Below are 19,810 nucleotides of genomic sequence, written 5' to 3' on the forward strand. Positions count from 1 at the left end.
AACCAATGCAGCAGCTCCTTGCTGCCGTCTGTCAGCTGAGCCGCGGGGTTTGGAGACGCCACAGTCGGATGAGGCGCGGTGCGGGTGGGTCGGTCGGTCGGTGAGGAGAGGAGAGGAGTGATTGTTGTAGTTCACTGCTCCGGCGGTGACGTCATGGTGTACGCGAGAGACTCTGGGGTTGGCACTTTATTTTGGGACGGAGCCCAATACGAGAGGTGCTTTCAGCGTGCAGATGAGGCGCAAAAGTAGTCAGTGACAGAAGATGATGCTGGTGGAAATAAATGGCACTCGTGAAACCGAAGAACCACGCGGGCATAATAAAGATGCCTGGTCGTGATAATGTCAATAATAAAAAAAAAAAGATGTTTTAAAAATCACTCAAGTGCATTTAAAATAAATAAATAAAAATTAATAGATTGTTCTGTGCGTTACGGTTTCGTGGAAACGTACCTTGCTGTGTGGCGCCCTCTTCTGGCAGCTCAGGGTACGAACGGGGCCTCAAAAGTTTCCTACTTAGCAACCAGACGCTCGTGCCTAGAAACAGATTGATGCCAAACATTGCCGGCGGGCCACGCGAGGTCCGTTGTCGTTTACGCCTTTCCGTCGCGGAAAATAAGAGTCCGTTTTCTTTGCCACGCCGGATTGAATTGAACATATTAATTTATTAATACCAGCATGCCGCGATATATTGGCTGCAGAATCTGGGCTTTGCCGGCGAGACAGTGAGAGGCATTTCTTTAGAGGCTAGCGAGTTAGCATCGCTGGGTGGTGGTGACAGTTAGGATTGTGACTGGGTGAAGCAGGTAGGTTTAACTGTTGTTTTTCCAGTAAGTCAGCATGCATTATGAGGGCAAATAAACTACCTCCCTTCCCGCAGACAGAAAAAAGGTTATGTGGCAGAGTGAGGAGCAAAAGGACCCCACTGACGAGCAGGTGGTCCAGAAACTGGTGAGTACAAAACTCAACACATTTATGAACGTGACTGATGCAGGCAGTGATGGAAGAAGTGCTGAGATCCTTTTTCTCCAGCAGCATGTTACTACTGCACTTAGAGAAAGTTTGAACTACTTTATATACACCAGCTACATCTGAGGTCATTGCATTATTAATTTTTTTTGGTCAAATTTGTAAATGTAGTGAAATATAAAGTGCAATATTTCCCTCTGAAATGTTGTAAATGGTTGATTAGCATCAACTGGAAATACTGCAGTTGCTTTCCATCACTGTGTGTGGGGACATATTCAATTTAACAGTTGAAAGTTATTAGTGTGTTGTTTTTCCCCATGTTATTTCTTTTCCCGTGATTTTCAATGCGTTGTGATTGTCGAGACCCTGTTAAAAGATGGGGATTATTTTTTGTCGACAGTGCACGGCCAACGGAGTGTCCTGCGAGAGAATTACAAAAGAAGGGAGCACCATCAGGTCACTAGAGATGTTCTTCTCTGGTTTCCCCCGCATGGTTGGGCTCTCCTTCTTCCCAGGACTCTGCCAGCTCACCATAGTGGACCAGAAAATAGAGCACATTGAAGGACTTGAGTATTGTCCTCTGCTCCAGGAACTCTGGGTAGTCCAGTGCCAGCTGACAGTAAGTTGTTGTTTTTTTAATGCTGATTTTTAATGATGAATTCCTGCGCTGCTAATAACAGCTTTACAGTCTAGATAAAGTTAGTCTTTTGATTGCAACTTACTTTTTTTTTTTAATGTAAGAACTTAAACCCAATGCTTCCTCTGCGTGGGTTTTCATCAAAACAAATCTGGCATACATGGAGCATTGTGTGTGGACCACAACTACAGTTAAAAAAAATAAAATAAAAGCCCCTATATCAGAGAATTGTACAAAATAGTATGTCACATATATCATACTATGACCAGTGCCATATTGTTTGTATCGCAGGAAATATCTGGACTACAGAACTGTCTACAACTGGAGAAACTGTACCTTTATGAAAATCGCATCTGTGAAATAAAGAATTTAGAGCTGCACGTCAACCTAGAACTTCTGTGGCTCAATAATAACTGCATAACTAAGATACAGGTTTGAACTCTAAGTTATATTCACGTATGAACAAATTGTGGCTTTTTTCCCCCTTATTTTCTGTTTATTTAGCTCACTTGAACTGCATTTTACACAATTTATCATATCAGCTTATAAGACTGTGCATTTTGCACATTTTGTCATGTAGCGTGCTCTCATTTGTGGTTGTTTGTTTTTACCCAAAGGGCCTGAACACACTTCAAAAGCTTAAGGAACTAAATCTTGCTGACAACAATATTGAAAAGATTGGTAGGTTATTAGAATCCACCATGTTTTTCATGCCAAGTGTGTGATGTTTAAAAGAAATATTCATCAAATAATGTTTTTTCTACTCCTTTTAAGGGCACGGCCTTCATCCCAATGCCAGTCTTCAGAGTCTCAATTTGTCCGGAAACAAGATTCGCTCCTTTAAGGTAAACTTAAAAACCAATATATGCTTTTGAAATTCTTTCTGTGAAAAGTTTTCTCACTTATTTTGTAAAACCTGATTAAAATCCTTGATTCAACAAAGGAAAGTTTCTCAAGTCTTGTGAAATGTTAGGGTGAGTGCAGAGTTACAATCATTTCTACAGCGGACTGGCTGAACAAAACTGTTATTGAATTAAGTTGCATAATTTAAATTTTTGTTATCCCAGATTCAGTGATATATATTCATGGTTGCAACTATTTAGAAAAATTTCGTCTTAAAAACCTATGTCGTCTTTTTTTATGCTGGAGCTGACTATGTCATTCACAGCGTTTACACTGAAGCATTGTTTTTGTTCAAGGTCACTTTGACAAAGACACAAAAAGTTTTGTGACAACCTTTGATGTTATTCCTGCAAGCCACCGTTTCTCCGAGTCCTGCTTTAAAGAATTAAATTATTGTCATTCATTGCACCATGCTCAATATTTTGTGATAAGTGCAGGATCAAAGAAAAAGTATTTTCCCCTTTTGCTTTCACAATGTTGCATTTCTTTTTTTTTTGCTGCCGTTTAGTGAATACAGAGGGAAAAGAAAGAAATTGCATGTTTCAAAAGATGTTAATCTTAATAAGGTATCTGTCTAATATTTAGAAATCCTTTTCAATGTACAATCAACAAGATCGGGGTTACAGTTTCTTTGACAGTGTGCAATCATTTATCACTCTGTAAAAGGTGACACTACATCTGATTTTTTGAAATATGTCTAGTCTATGATCTCTTTATAATTGATTTAAATTCAATTTGATATTGTGTGTGGAAAGAAAATCATGTCTCCGCTATCAGATCATTCATCTGGCCTCTGAACAGCCTACAAGAGACCAAGATATAATCTAGACTGGAAGCAGAGGAATAAAATGTGGAATTTATGTCAGGTCTATATCTGCTGTTTGTTAAGAATATCAAAATATGATCAATTAAATTGTAAAAATCTGAAGGCTTTTTCTTCTTTCAGAATAATGGTGTCCTTTCGGGCACTTTTGTTTCCTGTTGTTGTAACAGGAGCTGACCGTGCTGTCCAATCTGCCCTGTCTGAGAGAGTTGGTGTTGAAGGACCGCATGTCAACCCCAAACCCAGTGTGTCTGCTGTGTAACTATGACACACACATCCTCTACCACATGCCAGACCTGCAGCGCCTCGACAACTATGACGTCTCCAGCAGACAGGTGAAGGAGGCAGCTGAGGTGAGGACCTGCAGGGCTGTGAGCTCACCTGAGTCTGTTAGGCCACACAGTCTCTTGATTTATGTTGATTACTATTTATACACCCCTTAAATTTCCTCTTTGTTTCTTCAGAGATTTCCTAATATTGTCTCTTGAATTTAGCTTGACCCATTTGCTATTTTAGGGAATCATTGAGATACTGAACAGCATTAAAATGAGATAGATGTAAAAACAATTTTAGAACTATATAATAACTATAAAATAATAAAAAAAAAAAAAAAATTGTGTATATTTGAACCTCCAGTAAAAGTCTCTTTTTTTGTAGTCTGCAGCAATGAAGAAAATGATGTACTACAACATGCGTGTACGTACTGCTCAGAGAAACCTGACAGAGACCCAAATGAGTCTGATCGAGAAGAAGAAAGCTCTACTACAGTTACCTGAAGAACGCATCAGGATCCTCAGTCATGCCCTCAAAAGTGTAAGTACAATCATGGGACAGTTTGAAAATGATTGCAGCAGCTGCATCAGAAGTTATTCACTGTTGCTGTTTCTGTACATAGTTAAGAGAGCTTGTTTCCATTTGGATGTATTCCTAGCTTGAACGGGAGCTCTCCATGCTGCCGGATAGCTGCAAGAGGCCTCCCTGCATGTTGGAGGAGAAACCAGCAGCACCACCCCACCCGGAGGAAGGTTCACCTAAAAGAAGTGACTCAACCACCGACGTCATTCAAGATCCTGCCATGGAGCAAAAAATACTCTTCAAGATGGAAGCCCTGAGGGAGAGACTGACACTGTGGACCAGGAGGCTGGATGAGTTAGTCTGCATATTTGTATGAGATGCATTATGCATTAAGCATCTGAGCTGAAGTATACATCTAATGTTAAAAAAAAAAAAAGTTTCTTCTTTTATTTTCAGGGTTGAAGCCTGGTACAAGCAAAATTTGGCCTTGGCCACAAACAGGAAGGAATACGTGGTGCAGTTTCTGTCGATGGAGCTAGAAAGTGTTGGAAATATCCGTTTGGAGGAGGGCTGCTCCACAGACCTTTGGTACTTATTTGGTGTCATGAATAATAACTACAACTATTGTAAAATTAAGTTACAGACGGGAAATATTTTTTTTCTGACCCACAGGTTTACATCCTGTTGCGACCTCCTGCTTTCCTGCTTCTCTCCTTCAGACTACAAGATTTGGGGCATCACTGACATTAAGATCGAAAGAGTTATCCGCATCCACAACAGTGCTTTGAGGCTTCGCTTTGAGGACAAACTTCTTAGGCTGCTACCAGGCAGAGACTCTGTTTCACAGTAAGTAAGACTAGACCATAACGAAGAAAGAAGATACATTTTTTAAACATCTTTTCAGATACTGTTTGTTAAGCTTATTATTGTAACCATCAGTGAAAAATCCTTTTTAAGCAGGAATTACAGAAGTAAACTGGAGTACTTATTCTACATAACTGACCCTGAGAAGGAAGAGACTTTGTGTATTTTAGAGGAAGGCTTCAAAACAGCAGAGCAACTAAAGGTGCGTGTACTGCCAGAAAGAATCTCACTCTCACAACTCCCACTTAGATTTTCATCTAAGTTTACTACTCTACACCTGTATAGCATACAGTATTACCATACTGTGAGCTGCATGAGCAAAAGTATATTTCTGCCATTATGTTCATTTATTGAGCAGAATGCAGTGAATCTTAAAAGGAAAATGGTGTGAACTTGTGACTTGTGTCTGTAAAACTAAAGAGGTGCTGTTGGTTAAATCTGTAGTTTCTTGTCCTATTTTCACATAAATTCCAACTCCTGCTGACTTTTACCATGTTGACTCTTTGAATTAGGCCTTGGGAAGAGAGGGTGCTATACCTTTATCCAACAGCTTGAGCGTGACCGACCAATGCAGAATTGAGTACGCACTGCGCCAGGCCAGCCATGACGATTCTAAACAAAATGCAAATACGATCTCCTTCAGGAGTGGTGAGTTAGTTTTAAACATATTATGTCCTTATATTCCCATTAGTTGGGACCACTGGCTTTTTTCTTAATAGTTAAAATTAAAAAAAATTGTTTTGTTTTTGCCTGTAGGTCAGGTTATTGTTTCCAAAGTGTTTGTGGGTAAAAGCATGCCTTTCCGAGATGGAGAACCTTTGGACAGAAGCAGCTATGACGGTGCCAACTCAGTGTATCGCAATGTGGACACTAAGCACAGATCTGCAATGTGTGAAGGTACCTGGTGAATTAAAAAGCATGACAACAATTACTTTATTTTTTATGTATTCTTTAATCTTTTTGCATCTCTGTGTGTTTTTTTTTATCCAGCGAGTTCCCAATCTATCAGAACACATCCTGAGAACAATACCTGCCGAAGACAGTGGTTTGTGTTTGACCACGAGTTTATCCTGCCAGAGTACTTAATATATTTTGAATACATCACTGAGGTAATTAATGCATTTGTTTCCTCAATGTTTGATATCATTGATATGCTACACAAGTAATATATCAATTTTGGATCATGTTGATTACATTCTCTAATTAAATGTCATTCCCACTAACTGTTATTCAGATGACACACACACACACACACACACACACACACACACACACACACAGTCTTTATAACTGTTTCTGTGTCGGCCACACCTCAGTGGAAGTGTTGGATTTTAGATTTGTTTTACCCAAACATATATAAAACTCAAATCCTTGTTAAATTCTAACAGGTTTCCCTGGCTAAATTTCCTAATCACCTCCTGTCATATCGGGATAGTGAAACATTGTTCAGTTGTGTTGGAGCTTTGAAAACTTAAACCAAAACTGACAGATGATAAAATATTATAATTCTTCTGTCTTTTCTTCAGTTTCACACTTTAAAAAAACAAAAACAGCAAGTGGATAAGAATGCACCTACTGGCTATACACAGTCTAAACATGTTGATGTGCTGTTACCAGGACAAAAAACAACCACATACGCTGTCGAGCCTTTGCACAGGCAGAGATACGACTCTTCCCGATGAGATCATCCTCGACAACAGCACCCTCAACATTGAACCTGTGCTGAAACCGGTGCCCAAGTTGTTGAGCTTGAATGATAAAATTCTGTTGAATGTAGCCAGGGCCAATGTCCTCTGTATGATCACTGTAAGTGTTCTTCCTTTTTGAATAAGATTTTGGTTTTCAAGCCTTTTTATAGACTCACTGTGACCTGTCATTGATGCATCGAATCTCCAGGTGCTTAACCTTCATGGCAACAGTCTGAGGAAAATAAAGGAAATTTCCAGCCTCCTGGCCTTGAGACATCTTACCATCAGCTTCAATGAGTTCACACGCCTTGATGACATTTGCCACTTGGTAAAAAGGAAAAATTTTGTTATTCACCTTGAATTAAACAGTACGTTTAAAGTTGTATGAAACTGAGTAGTGAAGTAGCATATGAAAGAGAGTGTTTTGGGCCATAGCATAGAGTGGAAACTTTTAACATCTATTGTCTCTCTAACCTAAATCACAGCCCAAACTTGAGTTTTTGGATTCCAGCTACAACCACCTTGTGACTCTCAAAGGGCTTTCGGGGTTGAAACGGCTCAAACAGCTCAATGTGTGCTGGAACAAATTGACCAAGGCCAGAGACGATACAGCTGTGCTGTGCAAACACACACCTGCTCTGCTGAAACTGGACGCCCGATACAATCCCTGGGAGAAGGTGTGTGAAATAAGTTGAAATATCCACTCAGCGTATGCATAGAGTAAATGCTGCAGTGTACTGTAAGTGGTCTCTGAAGCACATGTAGAAGTCAAGGTGTTTTCTTCCTGCCAGCCAGAGGCAGTCAGAATGACCATACTTGCCCGCCTGACGAGCCTCACACATCTGGATGGTGTGCTGGTAGCAGAGGAGGAAGCTGCTGAAGCTGTTCAGATGGCTGCTTGGTCCAAGATTACCCAGGTTAGGATTTTGTAAATATTTCTGTTTATACAGTATGTAGATACTTTATATTTTAATGTTTTGAGGCTGATCTGTGTGATGAGAGTTTTTTTTATATATATATATATATATATAATCAAATCAAATGTTTATTAATTAAGATAAGTGTTCACACCTCTTGACACCCACTTGCAGGCATCTCTTCTTGCACACGCTCGTACTAACAGCGACCGTCCCCGGAGTCTCAGGCTGCTGTCAACAGCCCATCTCCTATATCGTTTGAGTGCAGCACCCTGGGGCCCCGGTAGAGAACTGGATCCAGACTGGACTGCAAAGGTGAGCCACAGCGTTTGGGCTAAGAAGCAATTGTAAAGATATGTTTGTAAAGTTTTAGGAAAATGCTGACTCCAGAGACTGACCAGGCTGCATGATGTTGACTCTGTGGCAAATATATTTGGAAATGAATAGCATGTGATATAATGTTTAATATTTTACACATTCTTTAATATGTTTGTGCCCATAAACGTTTGACCAGATCACCACCCTGAACCTTGACAACCAAAATATTTCCAAGCTGATCAATCTGGATAAGCTGGTGAGCCTGCGCTGGGCCTCCTTTAATGATAACAGCATCTCTAAAGTGGAGGGACTTGGCAGCTGCCTGAAGCTGGAGGAGCTTTTCTTCAACAACAACAGTATCAGCACACTCAAGGGTCAGTCACACTCTCAACTTGACAATCAAAAATCACAGCATTAAGATGTACTTAAAAAACAGTTTGCTTCTGACACCAAGCACCACAGGACAGTAGCCATCATTATCCCTTTGTCTGTCTTTGCTCACTGTTTTTTCAGGCCTAGCAAAACTGCATTGCCTAAATAAACTGAGTTTAGATGGGAATCTGCTGCCTGATCTGGACCCCTCAGTTCTAGAGCAGATGCCCAACTTGTGCTTCCTGTCAGTGGAGAACAACCGTATCACCTCCCTGTATGGCATCCACAGAGTTCGGCCTCTTCTTGAGCTCTACATCGGCAGCAACCTGATTTCCACATCAAGAGACATCTACTATCTGAAAGTGAGAATCTAATTCAGGCTTCAAAAAAGGACAACTTGATGTCACACCCCATGACATGGAAAATAAATAATCACAGTAGGTGTCTACCCCTTTTCAGTGTGTCGTCTCAGCTCATATGCTCCTTGTCCTTCGCAGGGATTGGCAAACCTCCTCATCCTGGATCTCTATGGGAATCCTTTAGTGGAAAAACTGGAAAACTATCGGATATACGTAGTGTTCCATCTCTCCTCCCTTAAAGCACTGGATGGATATGCAGTGGTAGGTGCCGAAAAAATAGTGCTCTCCAATATTTTAGTGGATATATCCAGTTTTTTGTATTTGCTGTTCTTTTCTGTTTTTTCAAGGACAAAAGTGAGTGTGAGAGTGCAAAGCACATGTTTAAGGGAAGACTCACTGCTGACACAGTAGCAGAGAAGCTGGGTCACACAAACTACAAAGATATCACCTACTTAACCCTGCAATCTTGCTCCATTAGGTAATACCCTGGCTCTAAAGGCAGATAAAGACAAAACTTTATAAATTTGTATTTATTTGGATGATAATATGAAGTGCTGAATGACAGAGCCTTAAAAAAAAAAATCCACTTTCCTTCCCACAGGATGATTGATCTGTCTCCAGCAGAGCTCTTCTGTAACCTGTGCCGTGTCAACTTAGACCACAACAACCTCACCTCCTTCTCAGGCCTCATCTACCTGCCCAAAATCAAAGTACAAGTCACACTGAATGTCAGCAGGCAGACTTGAAATGTAGCGGCGCCAGATACAAATTAATTATTGAAATGGTCTTTTGTACAGGCCCTGTCTCTGAACTACAACCACATCGAGTCCATTCTGCCCAGGCAGAGGACTCAGACTCATCTGACACACAGGCAGATACTGTACAGCAAAGTTCATTCCAGCGGCTATGGCCAGCAGCGTCCACCCAAATCCAACAGGTAATACGAAGCAGTTTTATTTCAGTAATTTACATTGAAAAAAATATTTATATATAAATATGTTTATTTTTACATTTTGCGCTGTTGCAAAAGTATCCTTTGTACTGTGACCATTAGGGGGCAGCACTGACCAGCCATAATGAGCTGCATTTTGACACTTAGTATTTTAAACAGAGGTTAAAAAAAACATAATGAATTTATGAGTTTCTATCACTAAAAAAAACACAACAACAGTATTTTGTAAGCGTATTAATGTAATCTTTCACTGACATATTTCTTGTGTAGAAACCAGTACACAAAGAGTGCTTGACAGGCTTTCCTTTGTTAGTTTGAACTGTGATTGCCTTGAGGTGGTCTGCACCTGTGAGGTCTGAGCAGTTAAATGTGGCAGCGGGAGGGAGACTGTGACGTTCGTTTTAACCGCAGAGGTTGCAAACTGTCTTTCTGCGACTGTGTTTAAGGGATGCTGGGCCCACTGGCAGCCTGGAAACACTGATGGAAAGCCTGGAGGTGCTACATTTGAGTCACAATGGCATCTCCAATATGGCCAATCTGCAGCTCAGCAGGCTCACCAATCTTAAAGCACTCTTACTTCAAGGTACGTATGGTTGACGTAGCACCCCTCCCTCTCGAAAGTGCAGTGTATAGAGCCCGTGAAAAGGCACGCACTAGGAGAAAAGTCTCCCATAGACCAGAGGCCAGGTGGGTGATGAGACTTGAAGAAAATAAGGGCTGACTCTCTCTTCTTTGCAACAGCTTTTGATGGCTTTTGATTGAGTTTTGCTTTGTCAGGGTGATTTGTCCCACAAAGCCAGCCTTGCTTGTATTTCTCCCTTTGGAAGCTGTGTAATTTTCAGCGCTTCTTACACCAGGGGCAAACAAAAAATACGCAAAGCATTTTTATATAGCCTTAAAATACTGCCTTTTATATTTTTTAGGGTGTACAATTTACCCTTTTGTTTTGTTTATGGGAATACTGTTTGAGAGGTTTTTCTGTCTTTTTTCTGAGGTTTGGTCTCTCCCTAGGTAATGAGATCAGCCAGGTGGAAGGCTTGGAGGGGCTTCACCAGCTCAGAGAGCTTGTGTTAGACAAAAACCGCATTAAAGGTCTGGCCAAGAACTCCTTCACAGCCCAGACAGTCCTACTAGAATTGCACCTAGCAGGGAACCGGATCCGGGAGCTAAATCATCTCAATCCTCTGATTATGCTCCACAAGCTCTTCCTCGGCATGAACAAGCTGCAGGTATTCTGCTTCAGCGGCAGTTTTCCTCTCACATAATCTTTTTTTTAATTTATTTTTTATATATTTAGATAGAAATCGCATATTCAATCAAAGTGCCTGAATGACTCAAAGCACAGTGATTTCCTGAGGTCATCACCGAGGTCACAGTCTTCTTTGGTGCAGTTTTTGATTTACCACCAACTTTTACTGATTGGTTGATACATAGTAGATGTTTAAAGAATATATGTTATCCAGCGTGCAGCGGTATTACTTTTCTCTGCATGTGCAAAGTAAGACATGAAGTATCGTAATCATGAGTCATTGCCACCCACTGTGGCATGCAAAGGGTAGCATTAAGGAGAATCAAGTTTGATTGAAGGTCAGGGCCATGTGAATGAAGGAAGAAGGGGAACAATCAGAACAACATGTAATCAGCTTCTCAGTCCGCAGCTCTTCATCCAGGGCGAGTGATTTGCACTTTTGTCGCCAGTTCCCTCATCACTTCGCTTCCTTAATGTTTTCACGCATTCAATTAAGACTAATACAGCAATCATCCCACAGCGTCAGTCCTCACTTGAATCACAGCCAAGTTGGAGCATAAAGCTGGGAATGAGAGAAAATACCCCCATGGCCTGTTGCGTGCCCAAACTCTCTCATGAGATTAATGAGAGCTCACACATGTAATCTCTCCCATCAGATGCTTCCATGCTCCCTACACCAAAATTATGAAAGGTTCTGCCCTGATGCTAATGTCTCCATTATCAACACACCAGTGGGAAAGAGTACTTACATGAGGGGTATAGTGAGTGAAAAAGAATAAAAATAATCTTTGTTTCTCTACTTTTTGTAGGACATCGCAGAGCTTGACAAATTGAAAGTTCTTCCTTCACTGAAGGAGCTCTCTATTGTTGGGAATCTTGTGAGTATCACTGTTTTCTGGACAATTTGTCCATCAAATCCAATTAGGTGTTGTGAGCTGGTAAATATCATTACATGTGCCGTTTCTTTTCGCTATTATAAGGTAGCACGGAGATGTGAATCCACTAGCTGTCAGTCACAGGACACTTGGAAATATTTCTCTCGCAAACAAATGATCACAGAGATACGTACAGGCTCAGTTTCTCACTTTCATAATCCGAATCACAAACCCAGTTTAACTCTGTGATTTCAAATTAAGTGATTACACGATGGGCCGTCTGCTGTGCCTCAAACTGGCATCTGAGACAAATTCGTTGACCAAATGGCGGTGCTGTTGGCCCTGTTACATCACCCATCTGGAGCTCAGGGATCAGGCCTGAGCAGAGCCTGCAGCCCAGGGCCTCTCTATCGTCCACAGTGTAATGCTCAGCTGTGCTCGACCTCATCCCTCTTCTTTTTCCATAGCGGGGAGGGGGTTAATCCTGCCAGGGGGTAGGGGCCAACAGCCACCCTGGAGACAATACCTCCTGCTGTTGACCGTTTGAGATAGCTCCTTCACCCGTGTTCCCCAGCCAAAGTCTATCTCCTCCTCTCCGGACATCCATTGGCTTGCGCTCAAAACTTAATCACAGCAGCAGTGTCCTGCAGGAACATGCAGTTCTGTGACTGGGCAGGCTGGGTTTATGCCCTGGCCAGAGGGAGCCCTCAGCTGGGAAGGGACCTATCTGCTGCTGTCAGCTGGGTCACTAGAATAGCTGCTGAGAGCGTGATAATAGACTGGGACCCACATAGCATCATATTTATCCCAGATGTCTCAAAACAAACTTCATTCATGTTTCACTATTAACATTTCTGGGATTTAGCTTGGAGATGGTGGGGTTTTTTTTAAATTTTTTTATAACCAATACTGTTTTATTTGTTTTCTTTTAAGGTGGCCCAAAATTCTCGTCACAGGCCAACAGTAGTGCTCCTTCTGTCCCAGCTGCAGATCCTAGATGGAGTGATGATCACTCTGGAGGAAAGAACCAGGGCTGAACTCCGCGCTGCTGATATACCTGTGAGAGCTGCACCTTTAATACATGCTCCCTTGAGAAAAATAAATTTAGCCTTTGATATTTCCCCGTTCCGAGTACTGTTACTGAGTACAGTTACTGAATAGTAAGGGATGCATTATCAGGATTTGCCCAGCATACAAAAACCCATACAGCACTGGTAGGTAGAAGGTCAGCCTACAGGAAAAGTATCTGCCATCCCCACACTCTCCTCCTGTATACCTCTTGCATTTCAATCATGTATTCCAAATGAACAGAGACATTGCTTACACAAAATCTCACTGCGGGCTGTATCATGTAAGATGTACAGTAGTCCAACTAAAAGTAATGAACTGACAACAACCAAACCACAGCCACCGAAAAAAAAGGAGGAAAGCCTGGATCAAAGTCTGTCTAACTGATTTAATGTTCATGTAATGAGAGACCGGGGCAGTAATTCTCCTGCAGCTCTGTATTAAAAGCAGTCCAAGCCTGCGAGCATCATCCTGCTGATTAGATGAAATGTGCCCGGCCGATAATGCACCAGTGGATTTACCCCCTATTAGCCAGGTCAACACGACCCCCTCTGCTTGTTAATCGTAGATATGGAACTGACAGAGCAGAGATCCGAGGCTTTCTCATCAAAAACACAAACACAAACCTCCCCCTACTGACTTTCATGAGTGCCAGTTATCAGCTGTCACTCAATCTATGCCTTTAACTGCTTTCACTTGAATTTGAACATTGTCATTGATGAGTAATAATTACTCTTCCCCTATGAGATGCTTACATATGTGGAACCATAAGTAATCTAATCACAAATCCTCTGGCAACTGTGTGGGTTGAGTGGACACATTGCAACGACAGCAGCAGACTTAGGATGTGAGGTCAAAGACTTTAAGTTGACCCTGGAGGCGCGTAAGAGATAATTTTTACGCATTATGTGAACATATGTGCTCCTGTGCTTCAAATCTGTTTTTTTACATCAATTGTTCTTGTGTTTCTTGTTTGATCATCTGTCTTAAAGCCGTCCTCGCAGCACCCGGGAGCTTCTCTTCTTACCACTGAAGTTAATCTACCTGGACTGCTCCCCCTCGTCCCTCATAACAGCACTCTGAGAGGAATGACTATAAGCGGAGGACCACAGAACCTGATGCACGGCCACGATATCCTGCCAAGTAATGTGGATGAGGATTTTTACACGTACAAATGTGAGAGTAACATTTCTCTTGTTGCAGATCTTAAGTTTCATGAAGAAAAATACTAAGCTTTAGATTGGCATTTAAAGCTTGTTATATCGTAAAACATGTAATGTAATTTCATAAAATGTAACTCGTTGCATTTGATTACTTTTCTAACAAACATTTAAAACTGGGCAACAGCTGAAAATTGCTGAAAAATATCACAACATAACTCACCACTGATTACTGTCAAACTTTAATTTAAAAGTTCTTCAACAGAACTTGAATTAAGATTGAGATGGTTTTATTATCACATGTATGTAGAGCACAACTGACTGCAATTAAGAAATAACGTTTCCAGAATCTCAAACCTGAATCTCTACATTGAGCTCAACTCCAACATAGTTACAATAGAACTATCAACAGAGCTGTTCACCAGTTTTTAGTCACTTGTTCCTGAGTGACTCTTTTTAAATATCTCTTGGACAATGGACATTGTTTTGATTGGCCGACGAGAGGCAATGCGAATTCAAACAAGAGAACCAATCAAAAACAAGGTTAAAAAATTAAGCACATTGTGCCAATTGGATGCAGCCTGTCCAGACAACATGCAAAACAACAGAATGAATGTTTGAGATTGTAACTGTAATTTAATCGCATATTTTGTCATCATTAACTGTGTAACAGATTACAGTTTATTTTATGTTTATTTTGTATTTTATATGTTTAATTGCAAACTAGTTAGTTGCTCCCCAAGGCTGGTAAAGAGTCGTGTCCCTTTCTGCTCTAGTACAATGAGAATGATGACTTTTCAACTTTGCATCTGAAGTTGTCAGTTTGGGCGCCTTGAGAAACATTATTGTACTTGTGTTTCATGTGTTGAGTTGGGGATGAATACAGGGGCGAGAGTTAGAGGGTCAGAAGAAGTAGCGCCAACTTAAAACCAAACAGTTATCTGATATAACTTTAGCCTTCAGACATGTGCGAAGAACAGGAAGTACCCTGCCCACCACGGGTGTCCTATCTGATGGGAACAGAGTCATCATGACATTTACCAAACAGCAGCAGGACAGCAGGTTGGTGAAGACACAACCGTATAGATATGATCATGTTTCTTTCAACTATTGAAAATCTGTAAAACAGAAAAAGGCTGCAAGGTGACGGTTTGTTTACACTTGTTGTATTCCAGATTCCCAAATGGTGGGAAACCTCCCCCCATGTAGCAGCCAGAAGAGGTGGAGCATTCAGAGATCAGGAATCCAAAGGTGAACACATGTGACAGCTGTGATTGATGTGGTCATATTGCAAAGTATTTTTATGTCCTGTCAGGGCGTACAGGGCATTAATATCTATCTTAATGGTGGCATATTTGTAAGTGTGCTTTAATGTTGATGAGCATCTGCATTCCTGACTTTTGTTTTTCGACATGGCAATAAATGACTCTCTGAGCTGTTTAAAATATAAGCAGTTTGTTAAGGAATCACATTTTGCTGCTCCCTCAGTTATACCATAGTTTAAACTAAAACTGCCTTTGACATAAAGTAAATTAGGCTGCTTGAAGGGGGCATGTAGTGCAGTCCTTTCAAACGCATTTACAGTATAATGACTGTGACTTCATTTTCTGTCCACATATGTGGATCACTGACCATGGTAATCTGAGGATGAGAGGTTTTGGTGTCATTCCGACTGCTATCCCATCCTTTGCCCCAAACAAGTGAAAAACACCCACAGATGTAAGGGCGTGTGAGCCTGGCATGCCGCGTCCATCAGGTCAAATGCATCCCCAACAAGTGGATAATCCAGCTTTAGCACACCTCTCTGTGGACAATAATCTGCAGTCACTCAGATAAAGATGTAATCTTGAATAAGGTCCAAATGGATTTCAGAGATTGTCAGTTTCATCATGTTAGCCTCTTTTCGAAAAGCCCACTGCAGTTTTCTCTCTTAATAGGCAAATCTCGTGTTTTGTAACTGGAAATGAACCTGCTCCACTTGATATCTATGATGATCACTCCGCTGAATATAATCCTGCCTGTCTTTCTGTTGGTGTTGTCTAGTAGTCCTGTGGTTAACAAAACACCAGCCTGAATATGGACGATATGTCCAGTATTATGTGGTAAAATAACTTTTCATCGTGACGCAACGTGAAAACATTAAATATATTGTTAAAGGACACCCATTCCCATGTAATGAATAAACATTAGAGCCTGATTAATATGGGATTTTTTGGGGGGGCCGATGCCCAAATTCGGAAGTAAAAAAAAATTCTGAAATCGATATATATCAACTGAAATATCAAATACTTGTTTTTTACAGTTTAACAAAAAACTTTAAAGTCCAAAATCTCATCATTGTATTGAAGTAGTGAACTTCACTGGGAACGTAATAATTATGAATAACTATAAATTAAAGAAACACAAATGGAATAATTTATAAACATACGTCGTGACCCGTACATCTGTTACAGGCCAATATCAGTCGGTATAATTGGCCTATATGTCTGAATAACTCAGTGTGAAGGTGAAACACACAACAACTTTTTCTTTATGCACACGCACAAATAGACACACACGCAAATTAGAGCGAGGAGCCGCTACTGGGTAAAGTATTCTCTTTGTCCTAAACTATAAATGTAACAACAAAGACTTCAGTATTTCACCAAAGAATATCAACTTGAATCCACCGGTTTAAAAGACAGTCTGAGCTGCGGAGTTGATACATCAGTGGCGTTAACATGACCACTAGGTGTCCTTAGAGCTCCATTAACACCGCTAATCAGCCCTCAGTGAATTTTCCTCTTGCCCTGGCCTGTAGTAATTTTAGTTGAAGGGGTATATACAGTTCATACTTCAATTTTGCGCCTGCTGCCTGTGCCCAGCATCTGAGGCACAGCCAACTCTACACAGCAAAAGGGAAAAGCTCTCCCCAAACAAGCTCCTCTAATGCATGTACTTAACTTCACTTAATTTGTGTTAATTCCCAGCATTAAGCAGGGCTAATGACTGCACAAGTGAGTGCACTGTCATTACCTTGCTCTGCCTGACATCAAATGGCAGCTGATGGATTCACAGCACAGATTTGGGGGCTCAGTGCGAGTGCTCTAATGCATTAGGTATTGCTGGGGATAATTACACATTTCATATTCGTGTACAGTATGTGTGATATGGATGTTATATTTTTAATTCTGCTGTGTGTGTGTGTGTGTGTGTGTGTGTGTGTGTGTGTGTGTGTGTGTGTTCTGTAAGCTTATAGAAAACATTCAACTTCACACGGTATGTCTCAAATCTGCATATCTGTCCGTATTTCTGACATTAAAATGACATTAGCATAAAAATTGTGAATAATTCATCGCTGCTGAGTGAACCCAGATGCACGGCTCTCCGTGTCTCTCCCTCTCCTCGCTCCTCCATGTGAGCAGACCACATGGTTTGTTGCTGGTTTAATGGGATGGAATGTGACAGGTTATGTTTTCATCTGCCTGATACTGAGCCCGGCTCTGGCGGGAGGGACCGAGGGGGAGAAGGAGAGGCGGGGGGGGGGGGGGGGGGGGGGGGGGGGTAATCTGGATTCATAATTAGACATGTTTGTGCTTGTTGTGAATCAGTTATAGATGACGTCCCTCTCCCCCCCCCTCCCCCTTCAGAATCCCCACTACAAACACACACACACACACACACACACACACACACACGCTCTGTATGGGGCCATTACTGCTGGTCCACTAACTCCCTACATTTTCTGTGTCTGTGCATTCAGAGCACCATTAGTCCAAGACTCTGTGAATAATTGCTGAATGGCCCATGTTTTCACTACTATCTACTCAGGTTCCTGTGTTGGGGATGAAGCTGGAGGGGTGACGACATGGATTGACGTTTGATGGCGAAGGTTAACACTTTATTGCGCGATGCTTATCGAAGCATTACGGTTTGTATGTGCAATGGATAAACAACATTGCACTCCAAATGCTTTACACATTTACCAGCTTCTATTAACTTTACAAGTCCTCTGATTGAGGCCACAATTTCATCAACATCATCACTTGAGTTGAAATTGCCGTTGTAAAAATGAGCTGTTCGGCTGATGATGACAGTCGACTGCAAGTCATCAACGAAATAGAAATTATTTTGTTTTCAAAAGGTGCATATTATGCCCTAAGTTCATTTTTCATTCTCACAAATACATCCTCTATCTTGTCATATTGCTCCTCTTGAAATCTGTCATTGAGTTATTGCTGTCGCCTGTCATTTTCCTGTAATTTGTTTCCTGTGGAATAAAGAGCGAATGGAGAGAGAGTGAAAATACAGATAAAAGAATGGAGTGAAAGTGACAATTAGAATGAAAAGGAAAATGCTCTTATTTTGTGTCGACATTTTGGACACCTCACAGAAGCATTAAATCTTAACTGCTTTTCATTTCTGGACTTGTCATTCATCACGTTATTGAACTTGTGTCATTTATTGCATTATTTCAATCACACAAAGCGTATTGCTCGGTTGAAAAGGCAAAACAAGTTAATAGCAACCAAACAACAGACAAATACACAAATTTTCTTGTAAATTTAACAGAAATCAATTTTCAGAGCCACATAAGATTCTCTGCTTTTGGGCAATTTAGTTTCAGCTTTTTATACTTCAGATTTTCATTGTGTTTCTTCTTAAATGACTAAGTCAGAGTTAATTCAAGCAAATATTCTTCACCAGACAACTGTAACAAAAATAGAGCAATGTTTTTTAATAAGTGGCGTTATGGGAGGATTTCAGGGTGCAATACATGTTGTCGGGACTGACAGGCTTTTCTGTTGTTATGGTTTATTGTGTCCTACACATCGTAGAAATTGCTTTTCAAGATGACAAGGAAACACGACCTCCTCTCGCCCACTCTTATCCCCTCAGCCCCAGTGAACAACAACAACAATTTAATCTCCTTTGCCCCAGATTGTTCTCTTTCTTTGTGTTGATATTGTAGCCTTTTTAGTGATCACTTCATGATCCTTCTTTTTGCCGTCCTTCTTTCTAAACATTTTGGAGGGGCCGTGTTTGACCACAATCACTTTCATTTATTGAAATGATGAAATACTTGTAGGATTTGCCCTCTTTGCATTAAGAACATGATAACAAGGATTTAAAATGTAATATTAATATTCTTAATCCTATGTCAGTTTTTTTAGGGTCAGATAAGCGCATTAGAATCAGGATTTAAAGATACGGGCAAGTGCCAAGTTGAACAACTATTTAGGGTAAAGACCATAAACAACCCCGTGGGCTGTGACATTTGTTATAATTATAATTGCAAAGAGGGATGCTCTTTTCATTGTCCAGCGGAAAGCAAGCTGGAGTGGTAAAATCCTTTGTTTTTGTAATAAAGGGCGGGGAAGGCATCTGCATTTTACAGTTGACTCCACCGATGTAAATTTGTCATCTTTTTTTTTTTATACAACACAGTTTCTAATAAAGCTGGTTGTTATAATTTATTATGAGTCTCACAAATTACATTCCCCGGTGTCTTGATGGAGAGCTAACCACATCATGTTATGTTTTATACTGTATATTTGTGTGTTAAATAATATTGACAACTGTTCATATATAAAAAGAGAGAGCGAGAGAGAGTCACATCAGTTATTTAGCTCATCAATTTAAATATATATACATATTCCTTTTTATCGTGTGTTACGGTTTTAAATGCAGTTCATCAGTTTGGTGCGTTTCTACAGCGCCAAAACAATGAATATTTCTTCCCCATAAAATATTGCACTTTATTCCAAACGACTTGTGTTGTTTCCTTTTTGTACGAAACGTGTCATAGTTTTTTTTTTTTTTTGAATGGGCGGGGTTGGATGTGTAAAAGGCGGGGATTAGAAAGTATGGTCCAATCAGAGGAC

At 40.8% G+C, this 19,810-nt stretch overlaps 1 protein-coding gene across 6 annotated transcripts; it reads left to right on the plus strand.

The window, feature by feature from the left end:
• The first annotated feature begins 230 nt into the window (after positions 1 to 230).
• Positions 231 to 19,610, plus strand: lrrc9 (leucine rich repeat containing 9). 6 transcript variants are annotated; one of them, XM_069152235.1, is made up of 34 exons: positions 231 to 803; positions 878 to 948; positions 1,367 to 1,585; positions 1,895 to 2,035; positions 2,221 to 2,284; positions 2,378 to 2,448; positions 3,500 to 3,682; positions 3,987 to 4,142; positions 4,261 to 4,478; positions 4,581 to 4,712; positions 4,797 to 4,970; positions 5,082 to 5,190; positions 5,501 to 5,636; positions 5,745 to 5,885; positions 5,979 to 6,097; positions 6,606 to 6,794; positions 6,885 to 7,004; positions 7,162 to 7,353; positions 7,468 to 7,593; positions 7,768 to 7,908; positions 8,108 to 8,285; positions 8,425 to 8,645; positions 8,781 to 8,903; positions 8,990 to 9,120; positions 9,244 to 9,352; positions 9,440 to 9,579; positions 10,041 to 10,177; positions 10,606 to 10,823; positions 11,653 to 11,721; positions 12,652 to 12,777; positions 13,779 to 13,962; positions 14,903 to 15,008; positions 15,122 to 15,197; positions 17,757 to 19,610. In XM_069152235.1, exons 2-33 carry the CDS (start codon positions 892 to 894, stop codon positions 15,153 to 15,155), a joined length of 4,464 nt encoding a protein of 1,487 aa, XP_069008336.1. In that variant the 5' UTR covers positions 231 to 803; positions 878 to 891; the 3' UTR covers positions 15,156 to 15,197; positions 17,757 to 19,610. The 6 variants fall into 6 exon arrangements, with proteins under 6 accessions (XP_069008336.1, XP_069008339.1, XP_069008338.1 ...); XM_069152238.1 differs by having other exon boundaries at positions 13,779 to 13,929; XM_069152237.1 differs by having other exon boundaries at positions 5,085 to 5,190.
• Positions 19,611 to 19,810: the final 200 nt, after the last annotated feature.

The sequence above is a fragment of the Embiotoca jacksoni genome, unplaced genomic scaffold (genome assembly GCF_022577435.1).
Source record: "Embiotoca jacksoni isolate LCO1_2020_lvr unplaced genomic scaffold, fEmbJac1.0.p SCAF_18, whole genome shotgun sequence".
Lineage (NCBI taxonomy): Eukaryota > Metazoa > Chordata > Actinopteri > Embiotocidae > Embiotoca > Embiotoca jacksoni.

What these genes read in the sequence shown, in the direction of transcription:
- lrrc9 (XM_069152235.1), top strand. Translation starts at nt 892, where the DNA reads ATGTGGCAGAGTGAGGAGCAAAAGGACCCCACTGACGAGCAGGTGGTC. An exon ending in TTGATGACATTTGCCACTTG is followed by an intron (nt 7,005 to 7,161) that starts GTAAAAAGGAAA and finishes CCTAAATCACAG; the next exon opens with CCCAAACTTGAGTTTTTGGA. An exon ending in TCGGCATGAACAAGCTGCAG is followed by an intron (nt 10,824 to 11,652) that starts GTATTCTGCTTC and finishes TACTTTTTGTAG; the next exon opens with GACATCGCAGAGCTTGACAA.